The sequence below is a fragment of the Capricornis sumatraensis genome, chromosome 19, assembly GCF_032405125.1.
Source record: "Capricornis sumatraensis isolate serow.1 chromosome 19, serow.2, whole genome shotgun sequence".
NCBI classification, from domain to species: domain Eukaryota; kingdom Metazoa; phylum Chordata; class Mammalia; order Artiodactyla; family Bovidae; genus Capricornis; species Capricornis sumatraensis.
The window spans coordinates 11,172,848-11,195,842 of NC_091087.1; the positions used below are offsets into that span (position 1 = coordinate 11,172,848).

Here is a 22,995-nt window from a genome sequence, read left to right on the forward strand (position 1 = left end):
GAGATCAGTCCTGGATATTCATTGGAAGGACTGATGCTGAAGCTGAAACTTCAATACTTTGGCCACCTGATGCAAAGAACTGACTCATTTGAAAAGACCCTGATGCTGGGAAAGATTAAAGGCAGGAGCATCACTGACTCAACGGACATGAGTTTGAGCAAGCTCCGGAAGTTGGTGATGGACAGGGAGGCCTGGCGTGCTGCAGTCCATGGCGTCACAAAGAGTTGGACACGACTGAACAACTGAACTGAAATCATCTGTGCTATTATTATTTTGAATTCTTTTTCTGGAATTTTTCCTATCTCCACCATGTAAGCTGTTTTTCTGAGATTTTATCTTGTTCTTTCATCTGGGAGGTAATCGTCTGCCTTTTCATTTTGATTAAATTTCTGTGGCTGCGGTTTATGTTTTGGAGCCTCTAGGATTGTAGTTCTTCTTGCTTCTTCTGTCTGTCCTCTGGTGGTTGAGGCTGTTGGGAAGGACTGGTATGGGAAAAAACTGGGTCTTGTCCTGGTGGGCAGGGTCATGCTCAGTAACACTAATCTGCTGATGGGTGGGGCTCCCTCCCTATTAGCTGTTTGGCCTGAGGTGACTCAGCCCTGGAGTTTACAGGCTCTATGGCAGGGTTAATAACCACTTCCAAGAGGGCTCGCTTGCCAAGGGGCACCTCCCAGAACTGCTGCTGCCTATGCCTCTGCCCCCGTGGCAAGCCACTGCTGACCCACACCTCCACAGGAGACCCTTCACTGTTCATTATGTGTTTTCAAGATTGCACATTGTATTTAGTTGCATTGAGTGGTTTCAGCTACATGTAACAGGTTCTGATAAATTCTCCTTTCATTTTTAAACTGTTACAAATATTTTCTAATTTTCCTTGTTATGGTTTCTTAGATACACCCATCATTTAAAAGTGGACATTTATTTTCCAAATACATGGAGTTTTTAAAGTATCCTTGATGCTAATTTCTCATTTTGATGTTAGCTTCTCATTTAAATTCTTTCTTCTCTGCAATCATCTTCTGTGTTTTCTCTGTCTTTTAACCTTCTTGAGGTTTTCAATGGCTAAGTCTCTTGTAACTGTCACATTACACTTGAACATATGTGGGTTATTTTCAAAATATCTTTTGATATTGATTTCTAACATAAGTGCACAGTGACAAGAGAACAGACTCTGTATGACTTCAATACCTTTGACCATGAAAGTTTTGCCCTTTGTTTTACGTCCCTGGATACGTTCCAGCGTCTCCTGGTTTATGGTCTGTGGCGACTTCAATAGAACTTGTACCCTGCATTGTGTGACCACTGTATACATCTTAATAATGTTGACTTGATTCACAGTGCTTCTCAGGTCAACTATATCCTTCTACTTTCATGTCCAGTTATTCTATTAACTTTTGAGGGTTTGATTTATTTTGAAATTCCAACTAAAAACCTTAATTTATCCTCTTAAAAAATTATAATACATAGAACTATATGTAACTTTGTTCTGCATTTTTCAAGTCTTCTGTAAATGTGTTATAATACTATCATAATTTTAAAAATTAAGAATTAAGAAAAGTTTACCTGTTTTTGTTTAGATTTTTAATGCTACTTCTAGAAAACTTGACCTTCTAAGTGTCTCATATTCTATTTCTTTGGAACAGCATCATTGTTCTGCCAAAAGTTTTCACTTTCATCTCAGGTTCAGATTTGTTAACAAATTATATTATATAGTTATATATATATATATCTGCATCATATACAAATTAACAATACAAATATTTATTAGAGAATTATCTGGTCTACTTTCAATACAAAGTAAAAGGGGAAAAAAAAGAAACAGCAGAGGAGAGCAATAGTATATACACCATGAAACTGAATTTGCTGATGTCTGGACTTAAACATGCCTTCCCAGGTGGTGCTAGTGGTCAAGAAACTGCCTGCCAATGCAGGAGATGCCAGAGGTGCAGGTTCAATGGGAAGTTCTGTGTGACGGCAGTCTGGAGTTCCATTTGGGAAAAGGTCCCAGGCAGTGCAACTGCTCTGTGGGTAACACTTTGGACTGTTGCTTCTTGAGTCCCCGCTTACAATCCCCAGGCCACAAACGATGGGCCAACAACTTTGACCTGCTCCAGTTCTCCCATAAGAAGAGAGGTTTTGACCACATATACTGTTAATTCATAATGGGAGGAATCAAAAATGCTCAGTTCAGTTCAGTCACTTAGTTACATCCGACTGTTTGTGACCTCATGGACTGCAGCATGTCAGACTTCCCTGTCTATCAACCAACTCCTGGAGCTTGCTCAAACTCATGTCCATTGAGTTGGTCATGCCATCCAAGCATCTCATCCTCTGTTGTCCCCTTCTCCTCTCCTGCCTTCAATCTTTCCCAGCATCAGGTCATTTCCAATGAGTCAATTCTTCGCATCAGGTGGCCACAGTATTGGAGCTTCAGTTCAATATCAGTCTTTCCAATGAATAATTCAGGACTTACTGCATTTTGAATTGAATGGTTTGATCTCCTTGCAGTCCAAGGGACTCTCAAGAGTCTTCTCCAACACCACAGTTCAAAAGCATCAGTTCTTCAGCACTCAGCTTTCTTCACAGTCCAACTCTCACATCCATACATGACTACTGGAAAAACCATAGCTTTGACTAGATGGACCTTTGTTGGCAAAGTAATGTCTCTACCTTTTAATGTCTCTAGGTTGGTCATAACTTTTCTTCCAAGGAGCAAGTGTCTTTTAATTTCATGGCTACAGTCACCATCTGCAGTGATTTTGGAGCCCAAGAAAATAGTCTGTCACTGTTTCCCTTGTTTCCCCATCTATTTGCCATGAAGTGCTGGGACCAGATGCCATAACTTTAGTTTTTTGAATGTTAAGTTTAAAGCAAACTTTTTCACTCTCCTCTTTCACATTCATCAAAAGGCTCTTCAGTTCCTCTTCACTTTCAGCCATAAGCGTGGTATCATCTGCCTATCTGAGGTTATTGACATTTCTCCTGGCAATCTAGATTTCAGCCCGTGCTTCATCCAGCCCAGTGTTTCTAATGATGTACTCTGCATATAAGTTAAATAAGCAGGGTGACAATATACAGCCTTGACGTACTCCTTTTCCTGATTTGGAACCAGTCTGTTGTTCCATGTTCAGTGCTATTACTTCTTGACCTACATACTGATTTCTCAGGAGGCAGGTCAGGTGGTCTAGTATTCCCATGTTTTTAAGAATTTTCCAGTTTGCTGTGATCCACACAGTCAAAGACTTTGGCATAGTCAATGAGGAAGATGTTTTTCTGGAATTCTCTTGCTTTTTCTATGATCCAACAGATGTTGGCAATTTGATCTCTGGTTCCTCTGCCTTGTCTAAATCCAGCTTGGACATCTGGAAGTTCTTGGTTCACATACTGCTGAAGCCTTGCTTGGAGAATTTTCCAAAAATGCTCTCTTCTCAATAATTATCAAGCACACTAAACTTGACCATTTCCCCCAAAAAATTATCTTACAACTTTGAGAACAGGCTGGAGGTTTAGTAACTGAGCTATTTCCAACTATTAATTAAATGAAGACCGTAAACCTGTGCTAATCAAAGTATTGCACACAAAACATCAATAAAGTGCTCTCTTGGTTTACAGCCAATAAGAATTTCCCACAAGGACCAGAACATGGCAATGATCTTCCCAAGCTGTAGGCCAGCAAGAGGGTTGATCTCTACAAGCTTTTGGAAAAAGTTTGGCATATGTTTCAAAATTTTAAAAAAGGCTCTTACCCACATTCTCAATTTTTGCAAATCTACCTAAGTGAAGAAAATAGCTGACAATAAGAAAACGATTAGGCAAAAAACATTCAGTATAGTATTATTTAAAGTAATAAAAAATTAGAAACAATCCAAATATCTAACCAAAAGGAACAGCCAGATAAATGAGAGTGTCTCTACCAGATGAAATGTCATGTATCCACTGAAGGTGGTGCACATAAGGACCCTACAGTCATACAGAAAATGGTTCATATAATATTAGGTAAGAGAAAGCAGTATGCAAAACTATACGTAAGTAAGACTGTATCTATATTAGAAACAATAAAAACACAAAACGAATGTTCAGATCAGCAACTCGGAACAGAGTATACCAAAAATGCTCAGTGGGATTGTTTGGATGATTAATTTTGGTTCTTTTTCCCTTTACTTTTATATGTTTTTAAATTTTTCAGTTTGTACACGTGCTATTTTATAGTGGAAGAAAGTATAAAAGACTGTATTAGGTTAAACCCTCGATTGTCAATTTTGTCCTTTTCCTTTCTGTGACCCCTTCCTGCCCCTGGGAATGATGGTGCAGCGTGCTTACCTGACAAGCTGAGCAGTTCACTCGAAAGCACTGACACCAGGAGGTTTACATGAGAAACAAGGTATTCAGAACCCAGGAAATATCCCCATTATTATAATGATAACAAGAAAATAATTTTCATGGTAACCTTCACTCAACCAGGGTCCCCAGTTCTGGCAAGAAGGGCTGGCATAGACCTTACCTTTTCCAGCTGGGATGTGCTCTCGTCACAAGCTTCTCGGAGCAGATGCTGGGCTCTGCTGACGTCTCCTCGCCTGTATGCAGCATGAATGCCTTCTGTCCTGGGGCTCTGCACTATGGGCTCACCGCCTGGCATGGAGAGTTTGCTGCCCATGTCCCCAGCACCTGGGTGAACAGAGGCACACACACGACATCATCTCCACCGCCAGTGCTGCTTATGGGAACCACCGGACAGGAGAGCAGGATGTGCTTTAGCCAGAGAGGGCTGCTCGGAAATGCCGCCACTCTCACCCAGCACAGCCGGCTTCAGCACCTGCCCCCTGTGGCGGCACTTCCTGCATGGAGCCAGAGGTGAAGGCGCGGGCAGGCTGGAAGATTCTGCAGTGAGACAGTGCCCGGAGAGCGGGTTCAGGTCCCCCAGGGCAGCTGCCTGGCAGTCTGGCCTCACCAACACCACCACCAACTGCCCCACTGCTATGTCCCTCAGAGGGATACGGTATCCCGTGGAGGAAGAAAGGCAAGTCAAAACCTGAGCGTGTGGAAATCTAGACCCTCTCTGCCTGGAGAATGCCACAAAGGCATGGGATTTAGAGTGGCAGCCCTCACTCCATACTTGCTGGGTCTGAAGACACAGATGTGAAACCAGACAGCCCTTGGAGCTCCCACTCTAGAACGGCTTTATAATTAGATCCTAGAAGGCTTCAGAGACTTCCTGCACATCCTAAAGTTGCACAGAAAATTATGCATGTATGTGTGTGTGTGTGTGAGCACATTTTTCTGGGAAGAAAATTCAAGGTTCCTACTAGATTTGCAAATGTGTTACTGAACCACAGTCTAAAGCTCTGTCTCTATCATAGAAAAGACTGCAATGAATGAGTAGTTACATTTTGATTGTGTTAAGTGGCAGCAGAAATGGGGACAGAATTCGAAAATCATTCTTGGCCAAGTTCACACAGCTTGTAAGAGGCAAACCGTGACTGGTGTTTGGTTCACCAGCTCTTAGGCTGGGGCTAACCCCACTCCATCTCTTTGAAGAGATGAAAAAACAGGCTTTTTTTTCATGTAAAAATGTAAATGATGAGGAAGGTTGCCTTCCAAACATTCACATCACAAAAGCAAATCACATTACAGCAGCTAACATTTGGAACAAAGTTTTTTTTCAAAATCTATTTACAATAGGATAAAAATTACATGTTTAGAAATAAATTTTTTAAATGATGGATAAGATCTAGACCCTGAAAACTATAAACATTGCTGAGAGAAGTTAAATAAGACCTATACAAATGGAAAGACATCTCATGTTCATGGATTAAAACAATCAATATTATTAAGTCTCAATTCTCTCCAGTTTTATCTATAGATTCAATATAATCCCAACCGTAATTCCGATAGGATTTGAGGGGGATAAAATTGACAACCTGATCCTCAAATTTGTTCAAAAATTCAAAGTAGTTACCCCAAACAATCTTGAAAAATAAGAGTTGGAGGATCTACACTACTTGATTTCAAGTCTTACATAAAACTACATAATAAAGCAGTGTGCTACTAGTATATACAGATTTGTCTGTGGAACAGAATAGTTTCTCAGCTTTCTGTTGAGAAATAGACTCATACTTGTACATCCAATTAATTTTTGATAAGGGTGCCAACACAATGAGAAAAGCAAAAATTTTTTCAATAAATCGTGCTGGGACAACTGGACATCATTAAATAAAATGGGACGCTGACTCCTACTTCTCACCACACACAAAAATTACTTTGAAATGGATCATGGATTTAAACATAAAGGTTTAAACCGTAGTGCTTCTAGGAAAAAATATCACAGGAGGACATTTTTATGACTTCAGAGTAGGCAAAGCTTTCTTAGATGGGACACGGAAAGTAATAAACATAAAAGGAAACAATTACTAATTAGACTTCAACAAAATTTAAAACTTATGCTCATCAGAAGGTTGATCTACCGTTTAAAAACTATTTACCATTTGACAATGCGTAGGCAAGTTACATACTGGAAAAAAATATTCGCAAAACATACACCCAAAAAATGAATAGTATTCAGAAAACAGGAAGAACTCCTATAACTTGGTAACAAAGGACAAACAATCCATTAAAAACAAGCAAAGATTTGAATAGCAGAAGAGATTCAAAAAGCTCAATATCATTAGTCATCAGGGAAATGAAAATTAAACACCACTACAATCCCACAAAAGTCAGTAAAATTTAAAAAGACTGACAATACTTGGTGAGGATATGGAGAAACCAGAACACTCATACCTTATTGGTTGCGTCTAAAATTGTACAACCACTTTGGAAACACGTCTAGTGGCTCCTTACGAAACTAAGTACACACCTATCCTATGACTCCCTTATTCTATTCTTAGATATTTACCCAAGAAAATATGTCTAAAAATATATCCAATAATGTTTATATTAAATGCCATTCATGGCATTTTCAAACTGTAAATGTGTTCATCAAAAGGAATTCAATAAATAACTCCCATAGTATAGTGACTGCTCAGCAATCAAAAGGAATAAACTGCTGATCCATGAAATGACTGATGGGAATCTAAAAACACACTGCTGAATGAAAGAATGACTTCATAAAATGATGCCATTTATATGCTGTTCTGATCTATGGTGGGGAAAAAGTCAGAACAGTGGTTCCTGAGGGTGGGCATGAAGTTTACCAGAAAGGGGGCACCAGGAAATCATTTGGGCATGGTTCTATATCTTGGTGACCTTTTCAGTACACAGGTGCTGGTTTTTGTCAAAACTTATCAAATAGTCCAATGAACATATGTACATTTTCTTTATATAAATTTTATCTAAAAATTATAAACAATATTAAACTATAGTGAATAAAATGAATACTAAAGTATTTGAGGGTGAAAAGTACAGATATTTCCAACTTAACTTGACATGCATTAATAATAACAGATTGATAGGTGGACAGAAGAACAGAGAGATGGATAGAAATGAGAGTAATTTCAGAAAGTGTTAATGGTAGAATTTCGGTGGTGGGTATACGGGCATACATAGTTCAATCCTTTCAGTTTTACTGTATGTTCAAAACTTTTCACAACAAAGTCTTGGGGGAAGTAAATCAGAATAACGTACCCTAAATGCAAGGCCTGCCATATGGCATACTGAACGAGTTCCACTGCCAGTGCAGAAAAATCCTGCTTGGGGAGAAAGGGAAAGACAAACTGCTTACAGCAAAGGTCCTTGATACCATTCAGAGTCTTTGTAGCTCACTCTAAGCCATGACTGTTTCCAAGACAGCCATTCTGAAAACCCATGTTAAGTGGATTTCAGGAGCATCACTCACAATCTGCACCCTTCCTGAAACATGGATGCAAGACTGCTGTGTTTAAATGGAGTTTACTGGGGTTTTGGCTGTGTATTTTTAGAAAGAGGAATCAGAAAAGGGTATAGTGTGTAAGAGGTTACACGTTAGGCAGCTTCCCAGGTGGCGCTAGTGGTATAGAATCTGCCTGCCAGAGCTGGAGACACAAGAGATGCAGGATATTGGGAAGATTCCCTGGAAAAGGAAATGGCACCCCACTCCAGTATTCTTGCTTGGAAAATCCCATGGACAGAGGAGCCTGGTGGACTACTGTCCATGGGACCGCAAAGAGTCAGATGTGGCTAAACACACACAATTCAAGGCAGCTTCACGTCTCAACACACACTAACAATCCTCATTATCTATTATTTTTTTATATTTGTAGTTAACTTTTATTTACCATTTCTTGCCGGGGGTCAGCGTGAGGAACTCCACCCATGGCAAAGGTCATGAGGAAGGAGGCTTGGCATACGCAAAGGCGTGATCAAGCCTCAGGAAACCCCCTGTTCCCGAGCATCTACCCCAAAACCAGAGTTTGTTTTATGCTCTCACCTACACCTCTGACTTTACGGGGGGCTCTCCCCCATAACCATTTCTCTCTTGGAGAAGGAGTTAACGTGCAGCTCCAAGGCAATAAAAATTCCTGGGCGTGACAAGAGTGTTTCAGCTTACAGTCGCCTTTGAAGGTTATCTAGCCCACCTGTATAGGTTCATCCAGCCACATGTGACTGTTTACAGCCTCCCAACCTGAGAGACACGAGATGTTTTAGACTTACTAAAGACAAATTCTTTTGGGGAGTTAGAAATTATTAGTATAGTGAGTTGGTTAGGAATTATATTGGTGATGGGTTTTTCATTTGTTGTGTCAATAATTGCTGCTAATTCCCTGCTCTGGGTGGGACAAGGATGTCTCAGGTCAAACCTCTCTACTGACAGACTAGCTTGTGTGACACGATTATCCATACTCCTGCCACTATGCACATGATTGTTTACTACCTCTCAACCATAAACAGCAGAGAGCTTTGGAGTATTTTGAGAGTCTTAATTAGCATAGGGCTTTTTCTTCTGGTTGAGTCAATGATTGCCACCAGGCCTCCATATCCTTAGGCACCTGGGAATATATTAAAAAATGTATTTGGAATATAGAAAAGGAAATATAGTAGTTTTTGATGTTAGCAATACTAGACTTTTTGAGTTAATGGATTTTCTCTTTTGTAATAGATCACTGTACTTTGTTATAAATCACTGTGTCCTTGCTATGTAAAAATGTAACTTTATCACTATCTTAAGACTAAATAGATCTTAAGGGGAGCATTGGTGAAAGGATTTTCATTTGTTGGGCTGATGTTTGCTGCTAAATCTCCATGTTCCCTACCCTTATAATGAATATAACTAACATATAGGAGAAATAAGTATTAACCTTTAAGCATATAGGAGAAATAAGTATTAACCCTTAAGAGTAATCATGTTAACCTTGGGTTAAATAAATTCCTTTCTTGATTGTAACTCACTATACCCTCACCCTATAGGAATGTAACTTTATTTGGATGGTGGTGCCTGGTTTAAGGAAAAACACCTTTGGAAGAAATAAGTTTTTTGGTTATCAGAAAGAAAGGATCATAAAATGTCAGCAGGTCTCACTCATGGCCAGAAGATGATGTAATATCCCTAAGACCTTTTTTTATACATTTATGTGAAGCACCTAATTTTGATAAAGGTCAGGACTGCTGACCCCCGCGTGACTCTGTATTCATCCCTATATGTAACAAAAGGTATATAAGCAAACCCAAAAATAAAGAAATCGGATCAGTTTCCGGAAAGACTGATTCCCCCATGTCGTTCTTTCTTGCTCCTCATTTTTCTGTCTGAATTCCCATCTGAGCATGGATGCTATTCCACGTAATCCAAGTTATTCAGCCTCTTTTCTCCACTAATCTTCCTACTACACTATCCATTTCTAATCTCTCTATATATCTGTAATTAAATATGTATTATTCCAAAGACACCGGCGCCGTCCCCCCACCTTCAAATCACCCTGGATCCACTGGGGCTGGACCCCAGCAATTTCTTATTTCTCTCATTTATCTCTTTTAATTAGAATTATCATCTTATGTCATTTCTTTTTATTTTTAATTAGAAGATAATTGCTTTACAATATCATGTTGTTTTCTGCCATATAACAATGTGAATCAGTAATAACTAAATATATATATATACACACACATATATATCCTCTCCCTCTTAGTTCTCCCTCCCACCCACCCCTCTAGGTCATCACAGAGTGCCAGGCTTGGCTCTCTATGTTATATAGCATCTTCCCACTAGCCATCTATTTGAGAAACTGGCACTGATATATACACTACCGTGTAAAATACTACCCTGTAAAAGACTAAATTTACTACCATGTAAAATAGAATCCTCATTAATTATTAATATCAGAGACCCTGAGACATTTGAGCCCCACACGCAGGGAGAAGGAGGGAAGCCACTGGGGGGAGAAGCCTTGGCGGGGCAAGAAGGCAGAATACACAGCAGCAGCATCCATCAGAAGGGGCACTTAGTCACGTCACTGCTCATCTTTCAGAATTAAACATCCCCCTTAGCTCCATAAAAGACAGGTGTGTACAAAGGCATAAAGTAACTTCTTCTCTTCAGATTAGGAATAAAGTAACCTCTTCTGTTCACCTTAGGAACATAAATAGAAACTCCAAGTTAAGCAATACTGTGAAGGTGGAACCTAGGACATGGGATGCATATGAAATTACAAGGGTGGTTTTACTTTAACTTGATTTTTAAATCATTCAATGTTAAAGCTCAACATTCAGAAAACGAAGATCATGGCATCTGGTCCCATCACTTCATGGGAAACAGATGGGGAAACAGTGGAAACAGTGTCAGATTTTATTTGGGGGGACTCCAAAATCACTGCAGATGGTGATTGCAGCCATGAAATTAAAAGACGCTCACTCCTTGGAAGGAAAGTTATGACCAACCTAGATAGCATATTCAAAAGCAGAGACATTACTTTGCCAACAAAGGTCCGTCTAGTCAAGGCTATGGTTTTTCCTGTCGTCATGTATGGATGTGAGAGTTGGACTGTGAAGAAAGCTGAGCACTGAAGAATTGATGCTTTTGAACTGTGGTGTTGGAGAAGACTCTTGAAAGTCCCTTGGACTGCAAGGAGGTCCAACCAGTCCATTCTGAAGGAGATCAGCCCTGGGATTTCTTTGGAAGGAATGATGTTAAAGCTGAAACTCCAGTACTTTGGCCACCTCATGCGAAGAGTTGACTCATTGGAAAAGACTCTGATGCTGGGAGGGATTGGGGGCAGGAGGAGAAGGGGATGACAGAGGATGAGATGGCTGGGTGGCATCACTGACTCGACGGACGTGAATCTGAGTGAACTCCGGGAGTTGGTGATGGACAGGGAGGCCTGGCGTGCTGCGATTCATGGGGTCGCCAAGAGTCGGACATGACTGATCGACTGAACTGAACTGAACTGATGTGGAATAAATGATGTAATTAGAAACACTCTGCTCAGTTCTATTTATGTATATATTTGTTTTTAATGCTGTGGTTTTTTCAGTTTGAATCTGATTTTCTTAAGTTACATGGACAACACATGTCCACTGTCACTGACACAAGAGCTGGGGGTTCTGGTCCAAACAAACTGTTGGAAAGACATTATGGAAAAATATCAATTAATGCATATGCATTTAATTTAATCTGCCAATTTCATTTAATTTCCTGAAATTGTAAAGAGAAGGATAAACATTTATTTAAATTGAAAAACACCAAAATGCTAAGTATTAATGATGGGCTGAGGGGAATTAGATAGGATTAGAAAAGATTTTTCTTTATTTCCTAAAGTCTCTGTAATGGAATTATATGACTTAATTTAAAATTTTAAAGAAATCAAATAAGTAATAAAAGAACACATTCTCATTGAAAAAAAATTAAATAGTACAGAGATACATCATGTAAGGCAGAAACCCTCTTCCCCACCATGAAATGTCTTTTGTTAAAGGTAAATATATGTACTTTAATAGTAATTTTATGATGCTAAAGCTGAAACTCCAGTACTTTGGCCACTTCATGCGAAGAGTTGACTCATTGGAAAAGACTCTGATGCTGGGAGGGATTGAGGGCAGGAGGAGAAGGGGACGACAGAGGATGAGATGGCTAGATGGCATCACCGACTCGATGGATGTGAGTTTGAGTGAACTCTGGGAGACAGTGATGGACAGGGAGGCCTGGCGTGCTGCAATTCAGGGGGTCACAAAGAGTCAGACATGACTGAGTGACTGAACTGAATTGAATAGTCATTTTATTTTTACAAAAATACTACTAAACTTTTATATTGAGAATTGGTGACCTTTGATTTAAACTTAGAGCAAGATAATTTATTTATACTATTTGAGATTATTTGATTATTTTTGCCCATTAATCAAACATTTCCATAATTATATTCTTTCATACAGTAAAACATCACAGTTCTAAATATTTTATTCATACATATTTAAAATTCATACTCAAAATACAACCCCCATATTCAATATATTGAATCTATTTCAATATACTGAATATGTTCTATTCAATCTATTTCTATCTATCTATCTTTCTATCTATTTCAATATAATATTAATGTAGCAGAGAACTAAAACTAGTAGGAAATTAATAGTAGAACATTAGAATGATTCAGTGTCAACATTTTTTAAAATCCTTTTTGTTCTCTATTACAATGGGTGTAGTTATTTTCCAAGATAACAATGAAAATTCCATATATATATCAACCGGCATCCTACTTGCTTTTAAGATAAAGTTAATATGCTTAGTAGAGAAGATAACTTTAAAAAGAGGAGAAGGGGAAGCCATTAGCATAGCATTTTTTATTTTTAAGGTCTGATTAGTGTTGCTTGTTTGTTCTGGGGAAGAGACAACCAGAGGTAAGTAGAAGTAGGAGCTAGTGAAGGAAAGCCATACATGTAGTGGATGACCAGCATTATGGATTCAGGACACAGACATACTCGAGAATACAAGAAATATTTCCAATAAGCTGTGACGATGACAAGTGAACCTACTTCTGCTGCTGCTGCTGCTAAGTCGCTTCAGTCGTGTCCGACTCTGTGCAACCCCATAGACAGCAGCCCATCAGGGTCCCCCGTCCCTGGGATTCTCCAGGCAAGAACACTGGAGCGGGTGGGTGATACATGTTAATATCTATAAGGCCTGGTTTTTAAATATGCTGGACATGGGCAGTAAGTGAAAGTTCATTATGTGAAAAAAGTATTTATTAAAAATATTTTAAAACATATGAAACCAGAACATCATTTAGCCTTTGGCAGTCACTTTCAAGTCAGTTGGAGAAGGAAATGGCAACCCACTCCAGTACTCTTGCCTGGAGAATCCCATGGAGGGAGGAGCCTGGTAGGCTACAGTCCATGGGGTTGCAAAGAGTCGGACACAACTGAGCGACTTCACTTCACTTCACTTCGAGTTAATAATCTATTTACAAAAAAAAAAAAAAACTTTCAGTAACACTGTATGTTTTACATATTCTGACATTTATAGGATAAATGGTTTTAGTTGCCAATAACTCAACCTCTCAATGTTATTTCTGTAATTCAGGTTTTAGAAAAATAAATTATTTTGACTATAGGAAAATGAACAGGAATTACTCTTCTCTTTTATTTTGGGAAAGGAATGAAATGGAATTTCACAAATGTTACAGAATGATACCTGGTGATACAAGCCAGGCTACTTCACTAACAGTTCATTGTGGCCTTCCCCATTCAGTCCTCCTTCGTCTGCTGATTCTGAATCTGTTCTGGCTTTATATCCTAATGAGGTATTCTTACCTTTTCTTCTAGAACAATATTGGTTAAATCATTCCTCCTGACCCATAGTCAAACTAAAATTCTCTCTCTACTGCTTTTTAATTTTTCTGTGAATCTAGGACAATGGAGAGGTAGTATGAAAGTGACTTTAATTCTATCAATTCTAAATCAGTTTGTCTCTTACATATATATATTTATTATACTACTGCTTAATTCTATCATCCCCATCAAGGAAAGCATGCATGACAGAAGACAAATGTTCTTTCTTGATTCAAAAATCTCTGGCACCCCCTGTGTATCCTAGAAAAGACACTACCATTTACATGAATACATGCTTTAAAAAAAATTACATTCACCTGCATCAATGGAGCAGCAAAAGGTAAAAATATATCTAAAAACCCAGAGTTCACAGCAGAATAAAGAGTAAATTCTAGGCTGCGACTGACCTGGTCATAATTGTTCAATGGCCTTCCTGTGCCACTGTCCATCAAATCCCTGTGTGGCCAAGTCCTGGGGTCAGGGGCTGTCCCTCCCTGGAGCGGACACCCTCCTGGCACTGAGGGGGCCCGTCCGCCACAGTCCTGGGCTCACCAGCCTTCAGTGAGAAGGATGCTTCTTTCTTTGTCAGCTGTCCCTCTAGGGTTTTAGCCTCAGCAGCACTTTTCATCTCTGGGTCGCATTACAGTGAAATCCAACCCTTTACTTCTTCAGGGAAGAGGCAGAGGTTGGGGGTGTGGAGGGCGACATGACCCGTGGGGGTGACCCTCAGCAGTAATTCCTCACCGACTCCAGATGGCTGGGGCTCAGCTCCATCAGGCTGGGCCATCAGACCAGGATCAGAAACGAAAGCAAAGACAGAGGTGGCCTTGGCCAGAGGCCTGGCTCACGGCTCACACGGAGCAGATCTCTAGCTGTGTGGGCTGCACGTTTCTCACACCAGCAAAGCCTCCCAGTACTGATAGGAAATTTCTCTGTGGATATTTTCACCAAATCCCTGAAATGAATTTTTGCTAATAAAAGAGGCATGGGCGGTTATACCTACGAGCAGGCTGGACAGAGGGAAATCATATGTATAACAGTGTGATTATCTTTAGAAATAAAAGATACAACTATTCATAAGATATCATGTTATGTCTACCTGATATAGTCAAAAATTTAACAAGCTCTAACATTTATTGCTGGCCGGAGTGTGGTGGAATTGGTTCATTTGTCATGGGAAGCCTTACTGAGACAGGCTGGGACCTGGGACCCTTTACTGTAGTTCTGCAATGCTTGCACCTAGACCAATATCTCTCAGAGCTACAAAATACAAAGAAAATAAAGAGGCTAAAAGTAACTGTATATGCAGGTCAGGAAGCAACAGTTAGAACTGGACATGGAACAACAGACTGGTTCCCAATATGAAAAGGAGTACATCAGGCTGTATATTGTCACCCTGCTTATTTAACTTCTATGCAGAGTACATCGTGAGAAACGCTGGGCTGGAGGAAGCACAAGCTGGAATCAAGATTGCCCGGAGAAATATCAATAACCTCAGATATGCAGATGACACCACCCTTATGGCAGAAAGTGAAGAGGAACTAAAAAGCCTCTTGATGAAAGTGAAAGAGGAGAGTGAAAAAGTTGGCTTAAAGCTCAACATTCAGAAAATGAAGATCATGGCATCTGGTCCCATCACTTCATGGGAAACAGATGGGGAAACAGTGGAAACAGTGTCAGACTTTATTTTGGGGGGCTCCAAAATCACTGCAGATGGTGACTGAAGCCATGAAATTAAAAGACATTTACTCCTTGGAAGGAAAGTTATGACCAACCTAGATAGCATATTCAAAAGCAGAGATATTACTTTGCCGACTAAGGTCCGTCTAGTCAAGGCTATGGTTTCTCTAGTAGTCATGTATGGATGTGAGAGCTGGACTGTGAAGAAAGCTGACCACCGAAGAATTGATGCTTTTAAACTGTGGTGTTGGAGAAGACTCTTGAGAATCCCTTGGACTGCAAGGAGATCCAACCAGTCCATTCTGAAGGAGATCAGTCCTGGGTGTTCTTTGGAAGGAATGATGCTAAAGCTGAAACTCCAGTACTTTGGCCACCTCATGCGAAGAGTTGACTCATTGGAAAAGACTCTGATGCTGGGAGGGATTGGGGGCAGAAGGAGAAGGGACGACAGAGGATGAGATGGCTGAATGGCATCACTGACTCGATGGAGGTGAGTCTGAATGAACTCTGGGAGTTGGTGATGGACAGGGAGGCCTGGCGTGCTGCGATTCATGGGGTCGCCAAGAGTCGGACATGACTGAGCTACTGAACTGAACTGAACTGAGAAGAGACAGAGAGCTCAATCCTCTCTCTCACAGGAGGACACAATGAAAAGGTGGCGTCTACAACCAGGAGGTGGGTCCTTGCCGAGAACAGAACCTGCCAGCACCTCCTCCTGGACTTCCTGGCCCCTGGAGTGAGAAAGAAATGTCTGCTATTTAAGGCACCCAGGCTTTGGCAACTTTATAGCAGCCCGAGCCACCTAAAGTAGTAGAAACGTTAGCCGCTCAGTAGTTTCCAACTCTTTGCAGCCCCATGGACTGTAGCCTGCCCGGCTCCTCTGTCCATGGAATTCTCCAGGCAAGAATACTGGAGTGGATTGCCATTACCTTTTCTAGGGGATCTTCTTGACCCAGGTATCAAACCCAGGTCTCCTGCATTGCAGGCAGATTCTTTATCATCTGAGCCAGCTGGCCCAGTAGGACCTCAGGATACTTCAAAATGAGGAACTACCATGCAACCATTAATACTGATTACATGGAAAACTAAGTAAAAAAAAAAAAAAAACTTATATGATATTAAGCTAAAAGAGCAGAATATGGAGCGCACAGGAAAAAATGGGAAAATACATAACACAGAAAACAGGTTGGAATCATTTGAACATACACAGTGAAATTGAAAGAGTTTATTCCAGGTTTGCAGATGATGTCTTATTAAAATGCTTGGGGGGAAAAGGGAGATTTCTAATGAGCACAGGCTATTATTTTTGTTTATAAAAATTTAATCTGTGTTTCCCAAAATCTTTTCCTCTTTCTCATCAAGTTTGTACTGATTTTGCAATTAAGAAAAGGAAAATAATAACAAAGATAAAATGGATCCAACCCAAAGTTAACTCCTTTCAGATTTAATGAACTAGTTCTTTGATGGTATTATTTAAACTAAAGCAGCTCTTGGGTACACCATGTCCTGACACAGTTGCCCTGGGAATAAAGAAAATAAGAACATTTTCTGGGACAATAATTGGCAAAGGTGTCATGGACTTTAAAAGAAAAAATAAAATGATCTGTGATAACATTTGGTAGATCAGTAATTGTTACAGATTATTAAGAACTGCCAGATGCTATAAGAAATACTCTACGTACATCCACCTTCCTCCGATCACTCATGAAACACAGGGGTTCTTACCACCACTTTTCACCAGGTGACCAGTGCTCTGAGTGATTAGATAAAGCGCCTCCACCCAGCTTCTAAGAGCAGATAGGCCCTGTCATCAAAGTCTGACTCCTCACTTCACAGGCTGAGTGCACCCAACCAAACGTGGGGCAATTGTTCAGAACATAATGTGCCGGGGAAACATGTGGGAACAAAAAGGTGACATAATTGTCCTGTTGTTATTCTTGAGTCACTCAGTTGTGTCAGACTCTTTGTGACTTCATGGACTGCAGCACACCAGGGTTCCCTGTCCTCCAGTATCTCCCCGAGTTTGCTGAAACTCATGTCCACAGAGTCAGTGATACCATCCAACCATGTCATCCTCTGTTGCCCCCTTCTCCTGCCCTCAGTCTTTCCCAGCATCAGGGTCTTTTCTAATGAGTCAGCTCTTCATATCAGCTGGCCAAAGTGTTGGTGCTTCAGCTTCAGCATCAGTCCTTCCAATGAACATTCAGGACTGATTTCCTTAAGGATTGATTGGTTTGATCTCTTTGTTGTTCAAGGGACTTTCAAGACTCTTCTCCAACACCACAATTTGAAAGAATCAGTTTTTTGGCACTCAGCCTTCTTCATAGTCCAGCTCTCACATCCATACATGACTACTGGAAAAGCCATAGCTTTGACTAAATGGACCACTGTCGACAAAGTGATGTCTCTGCTTTTTAATACACTGTCTAGGTGTCTCATAACTTTACTTCCAAGGAATAAGCATCTTTTAATTTCATGGCTGCAGTCACCATCCACAGTGATTTTGGAGCCAAAGAAAATAAAATCTACCACTGTTTTCATTTTTTCCCCATCTAATTGCCATGAAGTGATAGGACCAGATGCCCTGATCTTCATTCTTTGAATGTTGATATTTGATCCAGTTTTTTTCATTCTCCTCTTTCATCTTCATCAAGAAACTCTTTAGTTCCGCTTCGCTTTCTGTCATTAAGGTGGGGTCATCTGCATATCTGAGGCCGTTGATATTTCCCCTGACTATCTTGATTCCAGCTTGTGATTCATCCATCCTGGTATTTGCATGATACACTCCACATAGAAGTTAAATAAACAGGGTGACAACATATAGCCTTGATGAACTCCTTTTTCAATTTTGAACCAGTCCATTGTCCCATGTCCAGTTCTAGGTGTTGTTTCTTGGCCTGCATACAGGTTTCTCAGGAGACAGGTAAGGTTGTCTGGCATTTCTATCTCTTTAAGAATTTTCCACAGTTTGTCATGATCCACACAGTCAATGGCTTTGGTGTAGTCAGTGAAGCAGAAGTAGATTTATTCTGAAATTCCCTTGTTTTCTTCATGAGCCAACGAATGCTGGCAATTTGATCTCTGGTTCCTCTGCCTTTTCTAAGCTCAGCTTCTACATCTGAGAGTTCTCTGCTCATGTACAGCTGAAGCCTAGCTTGAAGAATTTTGTGCATTACCTTGCTAGCATGTTAAATGAGCTCAATTGTAAGGTAGTTTGAACATTCTTTGATATTGCCCTTCTTTGGGATTGGAATGAAAACACATTTTCCAGTCCTGTGGCCACTGCTGGATTTTCCAAATTTGCTGACATACTGAACACAGGCCTTTAACAACATCATCTTTTAGGATTTTAAATAGTGGAGCTAGAAATCCATCACCTCCATTAGCTTTGTTTGTAGTAATGCCTCCTAAGGCCCACTTGACTTTACACTCCAGGATGTCTGGCTGCATGTGAGTGACCATACCATCATGGATTGCTGTTGTTCAGTCACTCAGTCGTGTCTGACTCTTTTCGACCCCATGAACTGCAGCATGCCAGGCTTCCCTCCTTCACCATCTCCCAGAGCTTGCTCACTCTCATGTCCATCAAGTCAGTGATGCCATCCAACCATCTCATCCTCTGTCCTCCCCTTCCTCTACTTCCTTCAATCTTTCCCAGCATCAGGGTCCTTTCTAATGACTCAGCTCTTCATATCAGGTGGCCAGGTATTGGAGCTTCAGCTTTAGCATCAGTCCTTCCAATGAATATTCAGGATTGATTTCCTTTAGGATTGACTTGTTTGACCTCCTTGCTGTCCAGGGGGCTCTCAAGAGTCTTCTCCAACACCACAGTTTGAATTTTGGTGCTAAGCCTTTTGTGACCCAATTCTCACATCCACACATGACTACTGGAAAAACTGTAGGTCTGACTATATGGACCTTTGTCAGAAAAGTAACGTCTCTGATTTTTTAATATGCTGTCTAGGTTTGTCATAACTTTTCATCCAAGGAGCAAGGGTCTTTTAATTTCATGGCTGCAATCACCACCTGCAGTGGTTTTGGAGCCAAACAAAATAAAACCTCACTGTTTCCAGTGTTTTCGTATCTATTTGCCATGAAGTGATGGGATCGGACACCATGATCTTAGTTTTTTGAATGTTGAGTTTTAAGCCAGCTTTTTCACTCTCCTCTTTCACTTCTATCAAGAGGATCTTTAGTTCCTCTTCGCCTTCTGCCATAAGGGTGGTGTTTTCTGCATATCTGAGGTTATTGATATTTCTCCCAGCAATCTTGATTCCAGCTTGTGCTTCATCCAGCCTGGCATTTTGCATGACGTACTCTGCATATAAGTTAAATAAGTAGGGTCACAGTATATAGCCTTGATGCACTCCTTCACTGGTTTTGAACCAGTCCATTGTTTCATGTCCGGTTCTAACTGCTGCTTCTTGACATGCATATGTGTTTCTCAGGAGGCAGATCAGGTGGTCTGATAATCCCATCTCTTTCAGAATTTTCCCCAGTTTGTTGTGATCCACACAGTCAAAGGCTTTGGCATAGTCAACAAAGCAGAAGTACATATTTTTCTGGAACTCTCTTGCTTTTTCTATGATCCAATGGAGACTGGCAATTTGGTGTCTGGTTCCTCTACCCTTTCTAAATCCAGCTTGAACATCTGGAAGATCTCAATTCACATACATTTGAAGCCTCATTTGGAGACTTTTGAGCATTACTTTGCTAGCGTGTGAGATGAGTGCAATAGTGCAGTAGTTTGAGCATTCTTTGGCATTGCCTTTCTTTGGGATTGGAATGAAAACTGACCTTTTCCAGTCCTGTGGCCACTGCTGAGTTTACAAATTGGCTGGCATATTGAGTGCAGATTTGAAGTAGCTCAGCTGGAATTCCATCACCTCCACTAGCTTTGTTTGTAGTGATGCTTCCTAAGGCCCACTTGACTTCACATTCCAGGATATCTGGCTCTAGATGAGCGATCACACCATCGTGGTTATCTGGGTCATTATGATCTTTTTTGTATAGCTCTTCTGTGTATTCTTGCCAACTCTTCTTTATATTTTCTGCATCTGTTAGGCCCATACCATTTCTGTCCTTACTGTACCCATCTTTGCATGAAATGTTCTCTTGATATCTCTAATTTTCTTGAAGAGATCTCTAGTCTTTCTCATTCTATTTTTTCCCTTCATTTCTTCACATTGTTCACTTAGGAAGGCTTTCTTATCTCTCCTTGCTAGTCTTTGGAACTCTGTATTCAGATAGGTATATCTTTCATTTTCTCCTTTGCCTTTTGCTTTTCTTCCTTCCTCAGCTATTTGTAATTCTTCAAACAACCACTTTGCCTTTTTGCATTTCTTTTTCTTGGAGATGGCTTTGATCACCGCCTCCTGTACAATGTTACAAAGGTCTATCAGATCTAATCCCTTGAATCTATTTGTCACTTCCACTGTATAATTGTAAGGGATTTGATTTAGATCATACCTGAATGGCCTAGTGGTTTTCCTTACTTTCTTCCATTTAAGTCTGAATTTGGCAATTCAGGTCATTACAATCTTTTTTTGTGTAGTTCTTCCGTGTATTCTTGCCACCTCTTCTTAATCTCTTCTTCTTCTGTTAGATCCTTACCATTTCTGTCCTTTATTGTGATTCTGTCTTATTAGACGAAAAACCAGAGAGGAAATAGAAACCAATTCAGCCACGAATTCAGCAGCAGTTGAAAAGAGATGCAGAAACACAGAGCTACAAAGATGAATTTTTTCCAACATTGAGGTCCTCTTCTGAAAATTAATTTATTGCTCACTCATTTTATAAATACTTAATACCTACAATGTGCTGAGCTAGAGCCTGGGGGCACACATTGATGAGACAGGTTGGAAAAGCTAGAGTGTGGAGCTGTATTCTTTCCAGATTTTACTTAAAAAAAAAAAAATGAAGTATGGTTGATTTGGGTTTCCCTGGTGGCTCAGACAGTAAAGAATCCACCTGCGATGTAGGAGACCTGGGTTTGATCAGTGGGTTGGGACGATCCCCTGGAGAAGGGCATGGCCACTCACTCCAGTATTCTTGTCTGGAGAATCCCCATGAACAGAGGAGTCTATGGGGTTACAAATAGTTGGACACAACTGATTGACTAAGCACAGAATTTTGCATAGAATTTAAATAAGCAGGGTGACAACATACAGCCTTGTCATACTCCTTTCCCAATTTGGAACCAGTGCATTCTTCCATGTCCGCTTCTAACTGCAGCTTCTTGACCTGCATACAGGTTTCTCAGAAGGCAGGTAAGGTTATCTGGTATTCCCATCTCTTTAAGAATTTTCTACAGTTTGTTGTGATCCACACAGTTAAAGGCTTTAGCTTAGTCAATGAAGCAGATGTTTTTTTCTGGAATTCCCTTGCTTTTTCTATGATCCAACAGATACTAGCAATTTGATCTCTGGTTCCTTTGCCTTTTCTAAAGCCAGCTTGTACATCTAGAAACTCTTGGTTCATGTACGTACTGCTGAAGCATAGCTTGAAGGTTTTTGAACATTACCTTGCTGGTATATGAAATGAGTACAATTATGTGGTAGTTTGAACATTCTTTGGGATTGCCCTACTTTGCTAGAGGGAATGCAAAATGGCGCAGCCTCCATGGAGGGAAATTACCAATACCTAGCAAAATTACATCTGCATTTTCCCTCTTAGCCCAGCACTCTGTATTTTAGAAATTTACGCAAAAGATATGAGACAAAAATACAAAATCATGTCTAGTACTGTATTGTTATTGCAGGGGAAAAAATCTAGGTGTCCATCTATAGAGAACTAGCTACAGAAACTATGGAACATCCATACAACAGAGTCCTATGAAGCAGTAAAGAGAGAGAAAGAGTTCTCTATACCAGGGGGTCATCTCCTATTGCACTGTGATTCTCAGGGCAGTTCCCATTATCTCTTTCTGGGGTAGAGCACAGGACATGCCAGCCTCCAATGTGCTGGGTCTGCTCACCCAATCCTAGAGCTGGGAAGGCAGACTAGCTCAGCAGAGGGCAAGTGAGGAGTCTGAACTATGCCCCCAAGAGGCAGCTCAGCACAGTGCAGCAGAAGGAAGTACAGCACTTGTGCTTGGCTTGAGTCTGACCAGAAAGCGATACTGGTTCCCGGAAGAGGGAGAGGCCCCTCCCTTCATCCCAGCCCCTGTGCCCGCCTAGGCGTCACTGCCAAGGATCCTCCTCATGCCCATCTGCAGTCTCAGTGCATCCAGAAGTACTGATGTTGGGGAGAGAAGCTGCAAGCAGATGTCCTGCCTCCATCTCCTCATCCTCCTAGGTAGCATCTGGAAGGCCTTACTGGTGCAGGGCAGGCAGGGCAGGGTGCTGCTGTGTCTGCACCGGAAAGGGCAGAAGCAGGGCAGGCAGACGGATACAGACTCTCACCAAGACAAGACAAGCTGACTCTGGGGGAAATGCCTGGGAGGTCTCTTGAGAGTACAAGATTAGAGACTGAGGACAGAAGCTGCATTTTGTGAACTTCTGGGAAAGATCTGGGCAAAGGAGTTCAGAGGTTTGGCCGTGTGCTTTAAACGGAATTCCTTGTGGATGTTCTTTCAAAACACTTAAGTAAAGA

At 40.7% G+C, this 22,995-nt stretch overlaps 1 protein-coding gene across 1 annotated transcript in view; it reads right to left on the reverse strand.

Annotated features, from left to right (window-relative positions):
- The window catches only part of LRRK1 (leucine rich repeat kinase 1), a 143,370-nt gene that overhangs the window by 98,383 nt on the left and 21,992 nt on the right, over window positions 1-22,995 (reverse strand). Inside the window, exon 2 of the mRNA XM_068990902.1 lies at window positions 4,502-4,665. Coding sequence (XP_068847003.1) covers window positions 4,502-4,665 — 164 coding nt within the window. The remainder of the gene's footprint in view (window positions 1-4,501; window positions 4,666-22,995) is intronic.